We start from the raw sequence: 18,138 nt of genomic DNA on the forward strand, positions 1-18,138 counted from the left end.
AAAGACACTGCCCCCCCCCCCCCGACCAGAAAGAACAGTGTTTTTAGAATAATATTTTTATCTTATTTGACATGGACTTTGACAAAACACTGTATTATAAACAATGATATGTTGTAATAAACCTAGCAAAACAATAGAAGAACATGAACTGAACTATGTGATTTATATTGTGATAAAACATCAAATGATAAAATATTTCAGCATACTTGTACTTTTTGTTATACTCTGTGTTTCCAGTAACTTTGTGTAAAAGCATCTGCTTAATGCTTAAACTTAATACTAGTAGCCACTATTCTTGCCATTTTATTAACAAGCTCCTAGAGGTATCTCCATGGGATGCTTTTAAGATATTTTTTAAGCATGCACTTCAAGATCAAAAGGTTTTTTAAGACCATGAGAAACATTAAAGTCTAAAACTCTTAGGTGTATGATGCAGTTACTAGAGACCTCTAGTTTTTATAATCTATGATGTAACATTAATACATTTTAAATGCATACAGCAGTGGCCAGAAGTGATGTGCATCAGATGTGTAATCAAAGATCCATAAACATTTTTGTATGCATGTTGCATTGGTGTGTTCGGAGTATAAACTGAAGCTCAGCTTTGAAAAAAATTTAAGGTTTGGCACACACAAGTTTAATACATAGCACAAGACAATAACTACACAAAATACTTCTAAGGAAACTTAATGCTTAATGTTTAATGTTTTATGTTATATCTATTTATGTGTATTTGTTTTGTAGTGTACACTCTAAAAAACAAACGGTGCTATATAGCACCAAAACAGTTGCTTTGGATCGTAACGATAGAAGAACCATTTTTAGTGCCATATAGCACCAGTGAAGAACCAGTGAAGCACCAGTGAAGCACCAGTGAAGCACCTGTGTAGAACCATATAGTGCTATGTAGAACCATATGTGGTGCTATATGGCCCCTATATGGTTCTACACTGGTGCTTCACTGGTGCTTCACTGGTGCTTCACTGGTTCTTCACCGGTGCTATATGGCACTAAAATGGTTCTTCTATCGTTACGATCCAAAGCAATTGTTTTGGTGCTATATAGCACCGTTTGTTTTTTTAGAGTGTATGGATCCGTCGTGTGTGTTTTGACAACCACTGTAGCCAAATTGCCCGTAAGGGATTCTAATAAAACTTGACCTTGACAATAACCACAAAAGAGGATCAACAAATATTAATTAACAGATAAAACTGTAGTCAATGTATGCTTTATTACCTCTGAGCCTATTGTTTTTATGCTTTTTGTATATTCAAATTAAACCCATGGCTTCCCTTTTTGCTAAATTATTTTCTTCAGTAAATACCTTTAAAGTTTATTGTTTTGTCCAGTTTATATTGCACATCATATATATTGCATATGCACATCATATTTTGATGGTTCATTCTAACCTAAAAATATCAAACGCAAACATTGTACAAATCCCCCTCTCAGACATCACAATTAGCCATTACTGTATGCATTTAAATTCTAGCCTTTTCTGGATCAAAAATGGATCAAAAATGTTTATGATTCTTCTTGCACTACACGTTTTTATCCAATCAGACAGATTTATCCATAGACATTTGAAAATTGATTAAATATGCTTTTCGTTGATGGTCCATATGGTTTGTTAGGTAGGACAATATTTGAAAATCTGTAATCCGAGGGTGCAAAAAAACCCTCTAAATATTGAGAAAATTGCCTTAAAAGTTGTCCATATGAAGTCTTAAGCAAAACATATAACTAATGATAAACACATTTTTAAATATATTTATGATAGGAAATGTACAAAATATCTTCATGAAACATGATCTTTACTTAATATCCTAATGACTTTTGGCATTAAAAATCAATAGTTTTAACCCATACAATGTATTAGTGGCTATTGTTACAAATATACCCATGGTACTTATAACTGGTTTTGTGGTCAAGGGTCACATAATCTGCAACCAATTAGCAAGTCCCTAATCATGGTTCACAGCTGTGATGTAATTCAATAAAAGGCCTTTTTGAAATCACTTGGTAAAATGTGAGCAAACACCTGATATAACAGGACATTTTCTGGAACCTGCCAAGTTGGTGGTAATCTCTAAAGCCCATTTACAACACCCACATGTTACCGTTCCCTAATGGTTGATCTTTCTCACCAGTTCGCTTTCTGTACTGTTCCTCGATCTGCTTCAAAATGGAGGTAATAAGTCAGTCGGGCAGTGGTGATAATGACCAATCTCGGCCAGCCTGGGGTGACTCTACGGGCACCGATTGTCCTCCTCGTTCCTCCATCCGTTTTTGTTTGCGTAAGTGCCTCATGATGAGCCCGGCGGTGCTTCTGCGCAAATGAGAATAAATAGTCAGCGTGTCTCGTGAGAGAGAACTGTGGGAAAAATAAATCAAGCGCCCATTAACAGCAGCTTCCAGCAGGACTCCAGTCGCAGCCTTTTATCTGTCGGTCTGTGTTTGTTTAGTTCGCCTGCAATTTATTCACCAGACCGAATGCTCGCCTTATTTACACCAGACTTTTAAGCAAATCTTGAAAGAAATGCAGCCGTTACGTCCTATTAAAGCATAAATGCTGGTAATGATATTTTGTAACAGTCTTTAACGGTACTGTGGGAATTCTGTCTCATTCCCGAGCGTTTTTTTTTTTTTTCAAGAAACCGTATCACAGAAAGAGTGACACGGAAAACAGCTTTTGTGAAGATATAGAACTAGGGGCATTATGTGTTTGGTTGATTTGGTTTGTCTTTATTTAGACAGATACAATAGATTGACAGGAAATTGGGGGGGGGGGGAGGACCAGAAGTTGTCACAGGATTTAACTTGGCCAGATTTGCGTTAAAATGGCATAAAGTCTCTGAGATGCACGCTAACCACTGGGCCTCGCCCCTCGGTACTAGGTGTCTGTAAAAGGTGCTGTTAGCATTTCATTATACTGTATAATACACCACACATTAAAGTAGAAATACAAAACCTTTGTCTCTCTATCGCCATCTCTGTACTTACATTTACGTGTAACAACTAACATTTCTGGCGAAATCTGATCAACATCTGATCCATTCCTCAAAAACACAGGAGACTCTCTGATTAATCAAAGCTACTGTTAACGTCTGTCCCCACAATGGAAGATCCGCCTCTCCTTGCATTTGATTGGACAATGGAAAAACGTGAATGATGTTGGATGTTTTTCTCTCATGGCATAGACTGAAAAAAAAAATGGATGATGCGACTTAATGAAATGAAGCCAAAAATGTCGGACAATAGGGGCTGCCATGTTATGTAAAACGTCAGTTTGTCGCCAGGGCATGCGCAGAAGGAATCGTCCGTGAGCCAGAGGCGGAGCCGCAGTATCAAACTTCCGCCCAAAAGCTTGCGTGCCCAATTCAACTACGCCAATCATAACGACACTTTACTAGCTAAAATGAAACTTATCAAAAAAATTAACAATTGAACAACATATATCAGTGTGATAACAACTACATTGGCCCTGTTCCAAATAGCGCACTTCATGTGGACTTTTCGTAGGGTGTCCCATCTGTCATTTTTTCGCTCAGAAGTGTGCTCATCAGCGCCCTCTTAAAACCCTTTATGTGGTCTTCAGCGAAGCCCCCACTGCAGCAGGCTTCGTGCACTTTACCAACCCAGAAGTCCTTGCGAAAGAAAAATTGGACCAATCAGACGACAGAAGGGAGGAGTTCACACTGATGGGCACACTGTCCAGTGTGACGCTCTAGTCTGTCCCAAAATACAACTTCGGTGCACCATCTTGGACTCGCATCAAGGGTCCCTAGGGTCTACACTACATGATGTCATCAAAGTGTGGACTCTGAGGAGGTCCACAAGTCCGGAGTGTGCCATTTGGGACAGCCCCTCTAAAGGACCAAAACCATATTTCGGAACATTTTATTGGAAGTGTAAATATTTTTTTTTTATTTAGAGCCGAGTCCGGTTTGTTTTTATGGAGATGGGTGGGGTTTATGACTTGTACTGCAGCCTGCCACCAGGGGGTGATCAAAGAGCAAACGGCTTCACTTTTCAAGATGTATGAGGCAAAACCAGCTCAGAGTTTACTTTTTTCAACTTCAGGCACTCAGAGCGCTCATGCAAAGACGCGTGGTGTGACAGGGGCAAAAACGCGTGGAGTGTGGGGCAGATAAACAGCGAGCAAAACGCTTACTACCCATAAAAATCAATTCAAAAAAGGTGCCTCCCACTGCCTGTTCCTAATAAAATACTAACAAAAACGAAATAGGTGCCATTATAGGAAAATTTGGCAGCAGTATGGTCATTTAGCTCGGTGGTAGAGCTTTGAATTAGCAGTGCAAAAGGTTGTAGGTTCAACCCCAGGGAACACACAAAATGAAAAAAAGTATACCTTGTTATGTCTGCCAAATGCATAAATGTATTAACGAATTGGATTTACTATATGGCGGTTCATTGGGGCTGCACAATCTGTTTATTAAAGCTAGGCTTTATCGCATGATCGCATAATACAACTCTCAAGCTTTTAATCCATTGCTGAATAACAGTCTTCTGGTTGTGTACACAATCGCTCTTTTGAGTTCCTCTGCAGTGCCTGAGCATTAAGAGCCATATGTTTATCTCATACTCCTGATTCTTTAGCTACAGATGGCCAGATAAGGGTTTGATGCTAGCCCAACACTGGAGCTTGGCATCAGCCATACCCATGAGATCTGTTCCTGTCCCAACCAGTGGGGTCCCCAGCCCACATATAGCTGCCCTGAATCGACACAGAAACCTCACCTCACACCCCAGAAAAAGATGCTGGTACTCAACCACCCACTGATAGGCAGGATGACCCCTGCTGTTTTTATGCAACCCGCAGCGAAGTCACCCGATTGCTCAAATTAAAACGCACCTACAAGCTGGTGTTTTAAAAAGAGCAAAATGACTTTGGCCTCTGTGGCACAAATGATTCCCTCTGTCCTTGGTTTTTAATCACAGGACTTTACTGTCTACTTGGCACTTTTTCTGGTGAGGTGTCAATAATTCAGAATATTCATGATGGTGAGGAACGCAGACCAATCTGCGAGCTAGCGAGCGTATCGCTTTCAGTTTTCACACTCGCTATCCAAGCACATTTACAAAACGCCAGCAGGCATTTATTTTGCTGTCAAATCAGATTGGTTTCCTTTCATCGTTGTTGTTCCCAAGAGCTTGTATCACTCGTCTGATGTTGGATTACTTTGCAGCTGCCATAGATGCCCCTCATCACCACTGTGATGCGCTAATCTGGCAACCTCAAGATGTTTCCTGATGTAATGCTACATGTTTCAGCGTGTCGGAAAGCACTGAGTATTTTAGCCCTGTGGATTTTTAAAAAATAAATACTCTTTACAATAATGCAATAATTTCACAAGAGATATTTAACTTGGTTTTTCTTAGTTTTCTTGTTATTCGCCACATGCTTTTTACAGATGCATGGTCTCTTTGGTAAACAAGCAGTTGGATAAAAAAAAATATATAAAATTATTGTAATGGAAATAATGATACAATTGCAAAAGTGAAGTGTCAATAATCACTGTAATGCTGCGTTCACACCAGCCGCAGTAGATGCGTCAAGCCAAGTGATTTCAATGTTAAGTCAATGTAAAGACGTGTTGACGCACATCTGGAGGTCTCGGGGCACGAATGAGGCGTTAAGCCGGGGTAGTAGACGTGATTTCACCGGAGTTATGCGCGAGTTGAAAAATTTAAAATTTGGCGGAAAAATGCACCGCGTTAACCAATCACGAGCTTGCTCTCGTAGTGACGTGATTACAAGATGCCCCATGATGCAAATTTACGCGTGAATGTCTCGATGACTAGAATTTCACACGCGGCTCTTACACACGAATTAAGCAAGTACACTTGTGGTAGACGCGAATTTGACGCCTCAAATGCGTCTGGTGTGAACCCAGCATTACACGATCAAATCCACTCTCTTTCATGTTACCGTAGGTTTTAAATTGTAAAATGAAAAGATTTGTAAATACATTTATTTTAAAATTGCACCTGGACAAGGGTAGAAAGCCAAAACCTAAGTTATACGTTAACATGTAAGTTTGGTGACGATACAGCCTCAAATTAGTTTTTGCAAGCTTTTCTTTAAATCCGTTTACGCGATATACGACAAGGGATTGTGTTATCAAAATTCTTTAAATAACTTTTTGCCTTGAGTGTCTCTAGTATCTGTATCTGGCAAACGTGAGTGTCTCATTTATCATAAAACCCTTCAAAGCGTTTGCAGCAGGCACATATTTTGACATGACGCACGATGCACATAGGTTCACATGACGGGCTAAATACATGTTTTGACAAGCTTCGCTTTTGTACCTCATAGGAAATAAGTCACCACTGATGCTACATACCAATTTCCGTGGCAATCGGACAAATACTTTAGGACGAGTTTTACTATTTTTCATAATAATATTAAATAACGGTGAAATTTTAATGACGAAAATTACCTATTTTATGACATGACCTTTGGAAAGTATAACAAATAAATATTTTTCCATGCTTTAGTTTTAATGTAACCTTTATATACCATAAGGAAACAAAAATCTTAGTTTTAATAAAAATCAACCCCTGGGACATAAATCTGCCTGCGAATGAAGAAACATCCCATTATGCAACACAAGCAGAATAAACAGATGGAACAAGGCGTTTAGATGCCTGCACCGGATTCACAAGACCTTTGTATCTGCATAACACTCATTCATATAGAAATCTCGTCACTTCTCACAGAATAGGTCCAAATTCAATCTGTACATGTGATGGTTAGAGGATTTTAAATCTGGATTTGGTAAGAAAAAATACCTATGCTTATACGTAACACCTATTAGTCTGAAAACACTGCTTAGTCTTTCAAAAGCTAAGAGGTCTCCCCTTAGGCTGGGATGTTAGACTGAAGTGGTCTGACGCCGATTAATTTGTCATGATAGGAGTTTGATGGGCACTTGGTGTTGGAGAAGCAGTCGAATGAAGGAGTTTGTGATTGACATTGGGTTTTAATTGTGGCTTAAAGGCCTCCAGAGGGTGGTAGATGAATCCTCCTAACCGTTTCCTCAGGCTTTTGAAAACATTTAATTAAAATAAATGAAACTGAGTAAAAGCGCACTCTCTGTCGATCAGCAGTGTAGTGTTTGAAATGTGAGTGGAAAGTACGGTGGCCGGGAAGTGCAAAACAAAACAGCAAAACCGAAATTAAAACAACAAATTAAAAACACAAAGGCAAATCTAAAAAAAAAATAACAATTCAGAAAACACAACGCATAATCAGAAATCAAAACAACAAGTCAGAAATTTCAACGCCAGATCTGAAAACAAAATAACAAACCAGAAAACAAAATAACAAACCAGAAAGCAAAATAAAAAGTCAGAAATCACAACAGCAAATCAGAACAACCGGAAAAGGTAGGTACAATGTGTTAGTGGATTGGTTACTGCTGATTGGACGACACGTCGTGGATTGGTTACTGCTGATTGGACGACACGTCTGTCAATCAAGATATACAGGAAGTAAGACTTTTTGAATCAACAAACTTGAAGGCAGAAGAATGGAATACATTCAACGCTATTTTGAGGACGGACATTCATATGCCGTGATTTTGGACATGCTTTCAACTTACCATGGCATTAAGATTAGCATGCGCTCTCTTAAAACACATCTAAAGGAAGCAAATATGTTTAGAAGAAAAAACTATTCCCCAGTACACGATGTCAGGAATGCCATAAGAGCGGAGCTACATGGACCAGGACAGTTATTCGGCTACCGGACAATGTGGTTGGCACTTCAGCAGAAACACAAGTTGCATGTAAAACGGGATGATGTTATGCGATTGATGCAGGAGCTAAACCCACAAGGGACATTTCAGAGAACACGTCGTAGATTTGTCCGGCGTACATATCATTCCATGGGACCGAACTATCTATGGCATGTAGATGGGTACGATAAACTGAAACCATTTGGTTTCGCTATATCGGGTTGCATTGATGGTTTTTCGAGGCGTGTTATGTGGCTTACTTGTGGACATACAAACAACGACCCTGCTGTCATTGCACACAACTTCATTTCCTGTGTACAACGCATGGGTGTTGTTCCTATGAGATTACGAACGGACTGTGGAACAGAAAACGGTACATTAGCAGCAATACAGTGCACTCTCCGCCATCACCATACAGATTACTATTCTGGTTTAAGAAGTCACATGTATGGTACATCAATGAGTAATCAGCGCATCGAATCTTGGTGGTCCATCTTAAGGAAAGCAAGGTTAGTCTTGAGCATAGTATTAACTTAATGCTATAAATGTAATTGTTTGTTTGATTGATGCTATACTATTACAATTTGTACATTCGTATACTTCTTTCAACTAGCCATAATATGCAAATTTGTGACCCTGTCTGTAAACCAGACAAACGAGTATAAAAGTTTGATTTTTGAAAGCTATTAATTTCATATTTGATTCGGAATATTTTCACAGAATGTTCTTTAAATTATGCAGAATGATTTAATGTGGAAAACTTGAAAAAATGACTTTAGCTGGAAGGGTTACAATTAAGAATACAGTATTGTATGTGACTGATTTATGTGGACTATTTTTGTAGGGCACAGTTCTGGATAAACCTTTTTGGGGATCTCAGAAACGATGGACACTTCAATGGCAGCAATGAACACCAGTGCCTGCTTCAATTTTGCTTTCAACATATCCTTCAGGCAGACTTGGATGAATGTGTAGAGCTGTGGAATAAGCACAGGATTAGGCCTTCTAGACTTGCCATGTGCCCTGGTGGAGTACCAAATGAGCTGTATCTTCTACCACACAGGTTCACAAATCATACATGTGTAAAATGCATTTAACCAATGTAATTAAGATAAGCATACATAAATGTATATGCTATATACATATAATGTTACTTCTTGCAGATCTGGATCGAGGGATTGTGGCTTTCCAGTTAATGATGTGGACTTAGGAGCTTTTCCTGAGTCAAGGCTGGCAACACAGTTATGTGGGGATATAAAAATTCAGGAATATCTAGAATTTGCAATGGAACATAATCAATTACAGAGGCCACAGAATTGGGAGGAAGCATTACATCTTTATTTTACAATGAAGGAAACAGCAGGTCTCTGAGCACGAGAATTCTTAAAGATGACACTAGAAACCACGGGGTACATCATGTTAAGAACTTAATGCCATGCATAAACTGAAAACTGTGACATTTCAAAAACTGTGAACACTGATACTGACTAGTACATTTGAGTTTAATTAAAAGCATCCAAAGCCTGGAGAATTCTGGATTCCGAAATCCATGTGAGATTTAAAACTACTGTATGTCTCTGAAAGCGGTAACTTGAGGGTGTTTGCACATGTGTTTGCCATTGGAAAGGGTGAAGTGTCAAGAAAAACAATGCATGGTTGTGGTGTTATTCCAGCTGGTGGAAGTGATGTGAGACCAGTGGCGAACATCAGCAGATTCTCCAGTGACACTTCAGTCTGGTGTTCTACAAACACAAAAATTATTATTTCTCTTATAGATTTTTGAAGTTCAGTAAAAACATCTGTTTGTTAAATTTCGAATAACACACCTTCACAGTCGAGGAGATAGTCTGACCAAAAGGAAAGGGTCTTGGATTCGTTTTGCCTCTGGTTACTACCTGCTGGGCTAAGTTCGTGTTTGAAGAGGTTTTCCAAATCGATGGCTGTTAGTTTCTTTTCATTGTGGCACAGGAAAGATCCTAACACACGGGGATGCTGCTGAAGTGCAGTCAGAAACTGCAGGGTGGCAAGTCCATCTTTAAATCTAGTAAAGATTTTAAAAAATGTGTAAAAAATTGTATGAACATTAAATTACAGCTATTTTGTACATCTTATAATAAACATTTGCCCAGGATGTAATGTTTATTTGACTTATTTTTTAATAAATTACCTTTTGATTACACTCTGGTTTCTGTCAATCACATACCACCTGAGATATTCTTCCACAACTTTATGTTTCTCCTCAAAATTCTTCACCAGTCGAAAACACCCAGCAGTCTGGAGCAGAGAGCTGTTCTTTAAAATTAGATCTTGTAGTGACTCCAGAGAAGTGGCATTCTGAATCTGAGAAAATTGACAAGAGTAAGTTGGTATGTGGTAGACATGTTAACAAGTCATCCATTCTAAAAAATTCTCTCAAAATGAAAATAAAATATTTAGGATTTTATTGTAATAAATACAGCAATCCCTTAAACTTATAAAATGTCTAGGGTCATCAATTAATTCAATTATATGAATTGAAACCTTCCAACTAATCACCGGTCTATTACCATACCTCTTGCAATGCTTTCACTATACCCTCATCTGTCACATCTTTAACAGTAGCGCTGAAAGAGGGCTGGTCTATAATGTGGTTTACCAGGTCTTTTGAGAGAAAATGGGGCCCTGGTCCTCCATGTACTATTGACACCGCAATCATCTTCCCTGCTAAGAAATACTCATCTTCCCTAACCGCTGTCATAGAAAGTAAAGCCAAATCACACACTGAATATTAGAGTCACAGACTGTAATTGTTACACAGATGGTATTTGTCAATAACAGGTAATGCTTTAAAAAAAAAAAAAATCAAAATAAATGCATACCAACTGAATTGTATACCACGTAGCGGCTATAAGGAGGTCCATCAAAAATGGGTCGATTCTGCAGGGAGCTCATCAGTAAAGTGAGAAGTTCCCTTCTTGGTCCTCCTGTATCAAGTCCCTCTTCAAACGTGCCAGCATCATCCGAGAACTTCACAAACATATCATTGAATTCTGAGTATGATACCCGTTTAAATCCTCTGACTGCTCCATCCCACACATTGGATCTCATTATGTTGAATCTGCTGACACTCTTTCGATCAATGGCAAGAGCCAGATTCGAAATAATGTCAGGAGCTGTTAAACTGCTTTCACCCCTAAAGATATTAAACACAATTTTTATCATTTTGTCTTTTTTAATGAGTGAATCAGTATTTGTGTATATCTATGTATGTATGTACGTTTATATATGTGTGTGTGTGTGTGTGTGCGCGTGTATGTGTGTTACGTACACACACACGCACACGCACACACACACACACACACACACACACACGGCAAGTTGTATTTTTGAGGATTACTTTTGTTATTGTACAACTACAGTGCTCTTGGTCAATTCAAAATGTTAACAAACCCTCAAACCTGAACATTTAAGTAGTAAAATTGAAATTTTGGCTTTCTTAAAAACACTACAGGCAGGCAGGCACAGACAGGTATTATTAAACATGAGCTAGTTGGACCTTTTTGGGTTGAAAATAGAAATAAAAAACAACTCTCAGACCTACTGCCAATTTTTAGAAGACACTTTCTTCAAGCAGTGGTACAGGAAAAAATCTGCATGTTTCAATAAGACTTTTTTATGCAAGACAACGCTTCAGCACATGCATCAAAGTACTCAACTGAGTGGCTGGCCAGTAAAGGCCTTAAAGGCGGAGTCCACGATGTTTGAAAAACGCTTTGGAAAAGGAGACGGGCCGACTACCAAAACACACTTATAGCCAATCAGCAGTAAGGAGCGTGTCTACTAACCGTCTCCGTTGCCTGGGTTGCGTATGTGTGGGGCGGGTCTATCAACAGAAGGTCCAGATTCTATTGGGGTAGGGGCGTGTTTGTTTAGGTGATTTCAAATATCAACATTGGCTTTCAAACATCGTGGACTCCGCCTTTAAAGGTGAAAAACTAATGACATGGCCCCTTTATTTACCTGACTTAAACCCTATTAAGAACTTTTGGACCCTTCTTAAGCAGGACATTTACAGTGAAGGTAAACAGTACACCTCTCTGAACAGTGTCTGGAGGCTGTGGCTACACAAAATGTTGATTCTGACCAGATCAAGAAACTGACTGAATCCGTGAATGGAAGGCTTGTGACTGTTATCGAAAAGAAGGGTGGCTATATTGGTCACTGTTTTTTTTTTTTCAGAAATGTTTATTTGTAAATGTAGAGTTTGTTTATTATTTTCACTTTAACAAGTGAAAAAAAACAAGTGAGATGGGAAAATCTTTTTTCATTCAGTTGCCTAATAATTCTGCACACTAATAGTTGCCTAATAATGGTGTACATAGAAATATTCTCTTAAGAAAGCCAACATTTCAATTTTACTACTTAAATGTTCAGGTTTGAGGGTTTGTTAACATTTTGAATTGACCCAGAGCACTGTAGTTGTACAATAACAAAAGTAATCCTCAAAAATACCACTTGCCTAATAATTGTGCCCACGGTGTATATCTTCTATCTGCAGCTTACTCTAGCTGTTCTGGGAGGTCAAAACTTTGTGCTGTGGTTACAAGCTCATCATCCTCTTGAGTAGTCGGAGGCGCATACACATCCACGTATTCTCTACATAAAAAGAGAGCAAGCAAAAAAATTTACACATTTCATAAGCAAAGTACAAAATTATTTTTTTTTCACTAACCCGACAAACCTGTAACACAGATTCTCTCTGGCAGCATGGTCTGAAGTACTTGGACGCTCATCCTCGGAATCAGAAAGCTAAACAAAAAACAGGTTTCATTGCCAGCTGTAATTTTATATAGAACTGTTACAGTGTCATTTTCAAAAGACAGATACTATTATTTAATTTTGGCAAGCAGTTTCTATTACTAGTTTTTTTCTATGCAGTACCTTATTAAAAATCACAACAATAGAAGCACAAGAGTAGGATCCAGGGATCAGACACAACTCAAGACACACTACTAGGTTAAAAGCAATTACCACTAACCTCTATTACACCTCTGTGTTGTGGAACCACATCAAGACCACTAAACAGCACACAAACAATAAAAAAAATAAAATGAGGTAATCATATGATGTTTAGCACAGATTTGACCAACAACAAATGAAGCATTTACAATATTAAGAAGACCTTACGTTTTGTTAACTGTTGTTTTTTCCGGTGTGCTTGAATGCTGAGGTGTTATTGGCTAAAGAAAAAAAAACATGTTTTATATATATATATATATATATATATATATATATATATATATATATATATATATATATCACTCACACACACACACACACACACACACACACACACACACACACACACACACACACACACACACACACACACACACACACACACACACACACACACACACACACACACACACACACACACACACACACACACACACACACACACCAATCTAAACAAATATAACTGGTATACCATTCAATACTTTTTTAAGGAATTTGTTTTCATCTTTGCTTTCATCAACAGTGTTGGAAAGGACTTTTAAAGAAAAAGAATTGTCTTAATAATCTTACCATTGTGTCAGCCAGGTTGGATTCATCCGTATGCCTTGTTCTTATGAAAACTTCTGTGTCTGTGTCAGAGTCTGAACTGAGAATTTGGTTTGCTGCACACATAAGAAACTGTGTTATGTTATTGGGCTTAAATATATTCAATAAATAAATTGTGATAAACTAACCTTCAAAGTCATTCTTTTTGCAAATAAACAAATTTATCCTCTGATATGGTTTTCCAATCTCAGATTTGTAATCTTTAAGTGTAAAGGGTCTCTGTGTCCCGGGAACATTAATAACTTCAGATAAATCTGGATAGAGAAGTATGTAGGGTCCTTCCTCCATGTCTTTGTTAAAGTCTTTGAATTTTTTTTCTGCCATCCTAAGGAGATCGTTTGCAGTTATTTGTGGGTCTGTGAACAGGGGGAGTGTTTTCCCCCGTAGTGGTTTTAAGGCACCACTCTGGAGACACATTATACCGATATTAATCTGTAAGAATTCAAACAATATCACTGTAAGGAATGTGCAATTCAAAATTCATAGCTAAACTCCCACTTGTAAAGTATACTGTAACGTTACCTGAACTTTCTTCTGCTCATGTTTGCTTGATCCTCCTTTCTTGGAAATTGAAAAATTAGTTCTTTCTTTAGACTTCAGTTGTCGGTACTCCAAAAACTGATTTAAGGTGGGCGTTGGTGTTGTGCCCACGTCTGCTTTAACTACTGTGTACAAGAGACAAAAATCAACGCTGTTTATACCTCAACGTTACTTGCTTCACCAACGATTTGTATTTAAGCTGAGCTATCAGTCACACGCTACTTATTGCAGTAAGCTATATATTACAATATTTTGTGTTCTTTTAAATACAAAACAATAGCTAAGATAACGCTAGTTTATAATAATACCTGCAACGTCCGATGACATGGGGGCACACGTTTCCTGTTGTGTCTCTTTGAAAACCTTAAGATTTTTACCACATGAGCTGCAAAAAGTTGGCAAAGTGTCAAATCTGAAGCCACAGTAAGGGCAATACATAATGTATTCTCTTGTGCAGGCTGTCACAACGCGATACCAGACTGCTCGTACAGGCAACACGATCATAACACGGTCGGTTCCTCGCACGTGTAAAATGACGTCACTTCCTGTTGTCCTGACCTTCCGCAGTGTTTTGATTGACAGACTTGTCGACCAATCAGCAGTAACCAATCCACTCACACATTGTACCTACCTTTTCCGGTTGTTCTGATTTGCTGTTGTGATTTCTGACTTGTAAATTTGCTTTCTGGCATGTTTTTGTGTTTTCTGGTTTGTTATTTTGTTTTCAGGTTTGTTATTTTGTTTTCAGATCTGGCGTTGAAATTTCTGACTTGTTGTTTTGATTTCTGATTATGCGTTGTGTTTTCTGAATTGTTATTTTTTTTTTAGATTTGCCTTTGTGTTTTTAATTTGTTGTTTTAATTTCGGTTTTGCTGTTTTGTTTCGCACTTCCCGGCCACCGTAGGAAAGAGACGTACGAATAATCATATTGAGGTGTGCATTGGGTAAAGGAGTACCCGTGTGCTCCTGTATAGCTCAGTGATAGAGCATTGCGTTAGCAGCCTGAAAGGTCATGGGTTTCAACCGAGGGAATACACATACTGAAAAATGTATATTTTGTAATGCACTGCAAGTTGCTTTGGATAAGCGTCTGCCAAATGCATAAATACAAATGTAGTTCCTGGGTTTAAGTCTTTCATCCTGTTCCCAATTCTGTTCCTCTACCAGTCTCGTCTGCCCTTTTGACTGTTACATTATACTCTGTACATTACAATACCTGAGTCAAATCATAACGATTAAATTGTGCATTAATTTAGATAAAAAGTTAATTGTACCATAAAAACATAGTGCACCTTAGAAATCCTTTATTGTGAAATGAGTAAAATGTATGAAAGTCTGTTAAATCTTTGCTGTTTCTCATTTTGTGAAGTGAAATTTTACATTTAACATATAAAATATAAATCAATAAATTTAGTGCATAAAATTCTAATATAAAGAAATGTAAGTTCGATTCAAACACAATATTCTCTCTGCACTAACAGATCCAACTATGGCTACGGCCAAAAATTGTTAGATACCAACTTTAGATTCAGCACACTAGATCTCTCTCATGTCAGGGAAAATAACTCAGATCGTTATTAAAGGATAGTCAACTCTATTGTGAGTTAACACAAACATACAGATACAGAGATGGATGGGATGAACAGCAGGCAGGAGACAGTGATGTTACCGTAAATAAAATAAAAATAGTTTACTAAATAGTCTTAGTTGCGTTCTCAATGGTCTCTTTGACTTCGTTGATGGTCTGACTGACTTTGTCTGACTTTTATACCATAAAAACCTTAGCATTTCAGGGTTTCCCGCAGACAATTTGTTAGTTAAGTTGGTAAGGTTGGGCGGGTTGGCGGGCCTGGGGGGCGTGGCAATCAAAGGGGCGGGACATACGCATCATTTTATTTAAAACACTCAAATAAAACTTAATTTTGAAGAAACTATGACAGATATGAACACATACTAGATTATTATTGAATTAAATGTTTTAACCTCTAACGGGAATAGCTGCGTGATGAAGTGAAACTAAAGGGTTAATAAACACAAACTGAAGCAGATGTTGTAGAACGTCGGGCGAACGATGATAGATAGCGCAAAAAATTTAAAAACGGATTATTTCCCACTATTAATTACATTATCTTAAAGGAGTGAAACTACTGTAGCATGTAAATAATGCATATAAATAATGTAAGCAAGAGCGCTCAACAATTATATCTAATCAACAGGCACGTGAAACCTAGCTAACAGGTTGCTCAAACAACAAAGTCACCTGCTAACTTACTTGCAACTTACTTAATTTGCAAGAACTATAGACTAATAAAATAACAGGCTGAAATAAACCCAGAAGTCCACTTACAGTTCTCACAGACACGTGTTTTATCAACTGGTATCCTCAAGCCATGACAAACCACGTCTTTCTCATTTCGGCCCTGTGACGAGCGTGCCCGCTGGCGGTGTGAAGAGTGTCCACGCTATTCTCCGAGATGCACTTGACGGCCTTTTTTGCAGCAATTTTTATACGACCTAGTTAAGGCGGTAGGGTTTCCCAGCTTAGGCGGGCCCCCGAACTGAAAAGTGCATTTACATTTGCATTTGGTGTATGCTTTTATCCAAAGCAACTTACAACATATAAATTTTATTAGTATTTGAGTTCCCTGAGATGGAACCCATGACCACTTGTGCTACACTTGTAATGCTCTACCAACTAAGCTACAGAGACCTTAAAGGGATCATATCATGAAAATCTGACTTTTTCCATGTTTAAGTGCTATAATTGGGTCCCCAGTGCTTTTATCAACCTAGAAAATGCGAAAAAGAACAACCAAGTAATTTAGTTTTGGTAAACCATTCTCTGCAAGCATGTGAAAAAATAGCTCATTGAAATTTTTCTCCCCTTGTGATGTCAGAAGGGGATATTACTGCCCCTTAATCTGCACTATCCAACCACGGCACTGCCATTTGCATTTTAAAGGACACACCCATAAACTACACATTTTTGCTCACACCTACAAAGTGGCAATTTTAACATGCTATAATAAATTATCTATATGGTATTTTGCAGTGGGGAACCTTCAGGGCCTTCTACGCCTTCAGAGAATGCCTAAAAAAATTAATAAAAAGATTGTTTATTATAATAATACAAATAAATAATATTCAATAAAAATATGTTTTTACATTTTTAAATTTCTATTTAATTCAATTTAATACAATACATGTAATATATTTTCTCTCATCTATGTTCTAACGTTAAGTTTACTGTCAGGTTCATGTCATGAAAACATCTAATCCAATCAGAATCGTCTGTCTCTATTAAGGCCCGGTTATCTGGCTCATTCATTGGTTAGGACTTCATGAATCCCAGGGAAGGCCAAGCTATGTGTTTTGGTGTGGAGAGTGACGGGCAAATCGACCAATCACGTTTTGATTTCAAGTGGGCGGGCAAAAAACAATACATTGTAAGCCTTCATGCAGTCCTAATCATGCAACAAACTGGATGCGAGCTGCCGTAAAACACCAAAGACGAAGATCATAGACCGTTAATATTAATACAGTCTAATGGCCCGAATCTCTGCGCGGAGAGTTGTTGAGGTAAATGGCGGAAAACGTGATTGACGTTGTAGCTATTTTGATAGGGCTGAGGTAAAAACGAAATTACTTAAGCGCGTGAAGAGCACAGCTGGGAGAAGCGCGTGCAGAGGAGCCTGTGCATATGACGCGAACACGAGAAAAATAATGGGTTTAATTATACTTTTACTTACTGACAGTTTCACTTGTTACGTGAGGATAGTAATGACTGACAGACGACGCAGAATTACATACAATATAATTTCCTAACTAAATCTGAGAGAATGCGAAAACATTCAAATATTTTTTACCTCGCTATACCCGATGGCAGGGCGGAGACACATTTTGGTAACGTTAACTTAGCCCGACAAGAATTCGTAATAGCCCCGGGACCTCGGGCTAGAGATTTTGCGAGCCCTGGATATCTTATGACAACAGTTATAAGCCACAAGGAGGTGCACTGAGAACGCAGGGTGCTATATTTACCCTTATGAAAAAGATTAACAAGGTAGCCTACAGCTAAATATATATTTCCAAAAAATAAAAAACAAATTAAAGAACATAATTTAAGATGGTTAAATGCAAATTTACAGAGCCCCTGTCATTACAGAGCAGCAGAATCTGTATTTGTGTTTATCAGTTAGATTAAATTAATTTTAAACTTTAAAACTGCATT

The 18,138-nt window shown here is 38.1% G+C and overlaps 2 protein-coding genes and 1 long non-coding RNA gene across 4 annotated transcripts in view; 2 read left to right on the top strand and 1 right to left on the bottom strand.

The window, feature by feature from the left end:
• Window positions 1-18,138, top strand: part of ntng2a (netrin g2a) — a 91,282-nt gene that overhangs the window by 40,181 nt on the left and 32,963 nt on the right. The window lies entirely within an intron of this gene.
• LOC141282977 (uncharacterized) lies at window positions 7,279-9,064 on the top strand. Its single transcript, XR_012337912.1, has 3 exons — window positions 7,279-8,272; window positions 8,608-8,826; window positions 8,927-9,064. It is a non-coding gene; the product is annotated as an uncharacterized lncRNA (long non-coding RNA).
• On the bottom strand, window positions 9,080-14,460 carry LOC135730170 (uncharacterized). 2 transcript variants are annotated; one of them, XM_073816206.1, is made up of 13 exons: window positions 14,216-14,460; window positions 13,890-14,032; window positions 13,496-13,799; window positions 13,332-13,423; window positions 12,930-12,982; window positions 12,781-12,820; window positions 12,484-12,551; window positions 12,306-12,398; window positions 10,622-10,935; window positions 10,399-10,493; window positions 9,931-10,103; window positions 9,590-9,804; window positions 9,080-9,505 (listed from the first exon to the last, which is right to left on the bottom strand). In XM_073816206.1, the coding sequence occupies exons 1-13, from the start codon at window positions 14,409-14,411 to the stop codon at window positions 9,270-9,272; spliced, it is 2,022 nt and encodes a 673-aa protein (XP_073672307.1). In that variant the 5' UTR covers window positions 14,412-14,460; the 3' UTR covers window positions 9,080-9,269. The 2 variants fall into 2 exon arrangements, with proteins under 2 accessions (XP_073672307.1, XP_065104077.2); XM_065248005.2 differs by having other exon boundaries at window positions 10,315-10,493.

This window comes from Paramisgurnus dabryanus, chromosome 11 (assembly GCF_030506205.2).
Source record: "Paramisgurnus dabryanus chromosome 11, PD_genome_1.1, whole genome shotgun sequence".
Lineage (NCBI taxonomy): Eukaryota > Metazoa > Chordata > Actinopteri > Cypriniformes > Cobitidae > Paramisgurnus > Paramisgurnus dabryanus.

Excerpts from the sequence above, each read along its gene's own strand:
- LOC135730170 (XM_065248005.2), bottom strand. The coding sequence starts at position 14,411 with ATGATCGTGTTGCCTGTACGAGCAGTCTGGTATCGCGTTGTGACAGCC. Across the intron at positions 13,424-13,495 it reads CAAAAAGAATGACTTTGAAG|CAAACCAAATTCTCAGTTCA; the intron begins GTTAGTTTATCA and ends TTATGTGTGCAG. Across the intron at positions 9,506-9,589 it reads CTATCTCCTCGACTGTGAAG|AACACCAGACTGAAGTGTCA; the intron begins GTGTGTTATTCG and ends TTGTGTTTGTAG.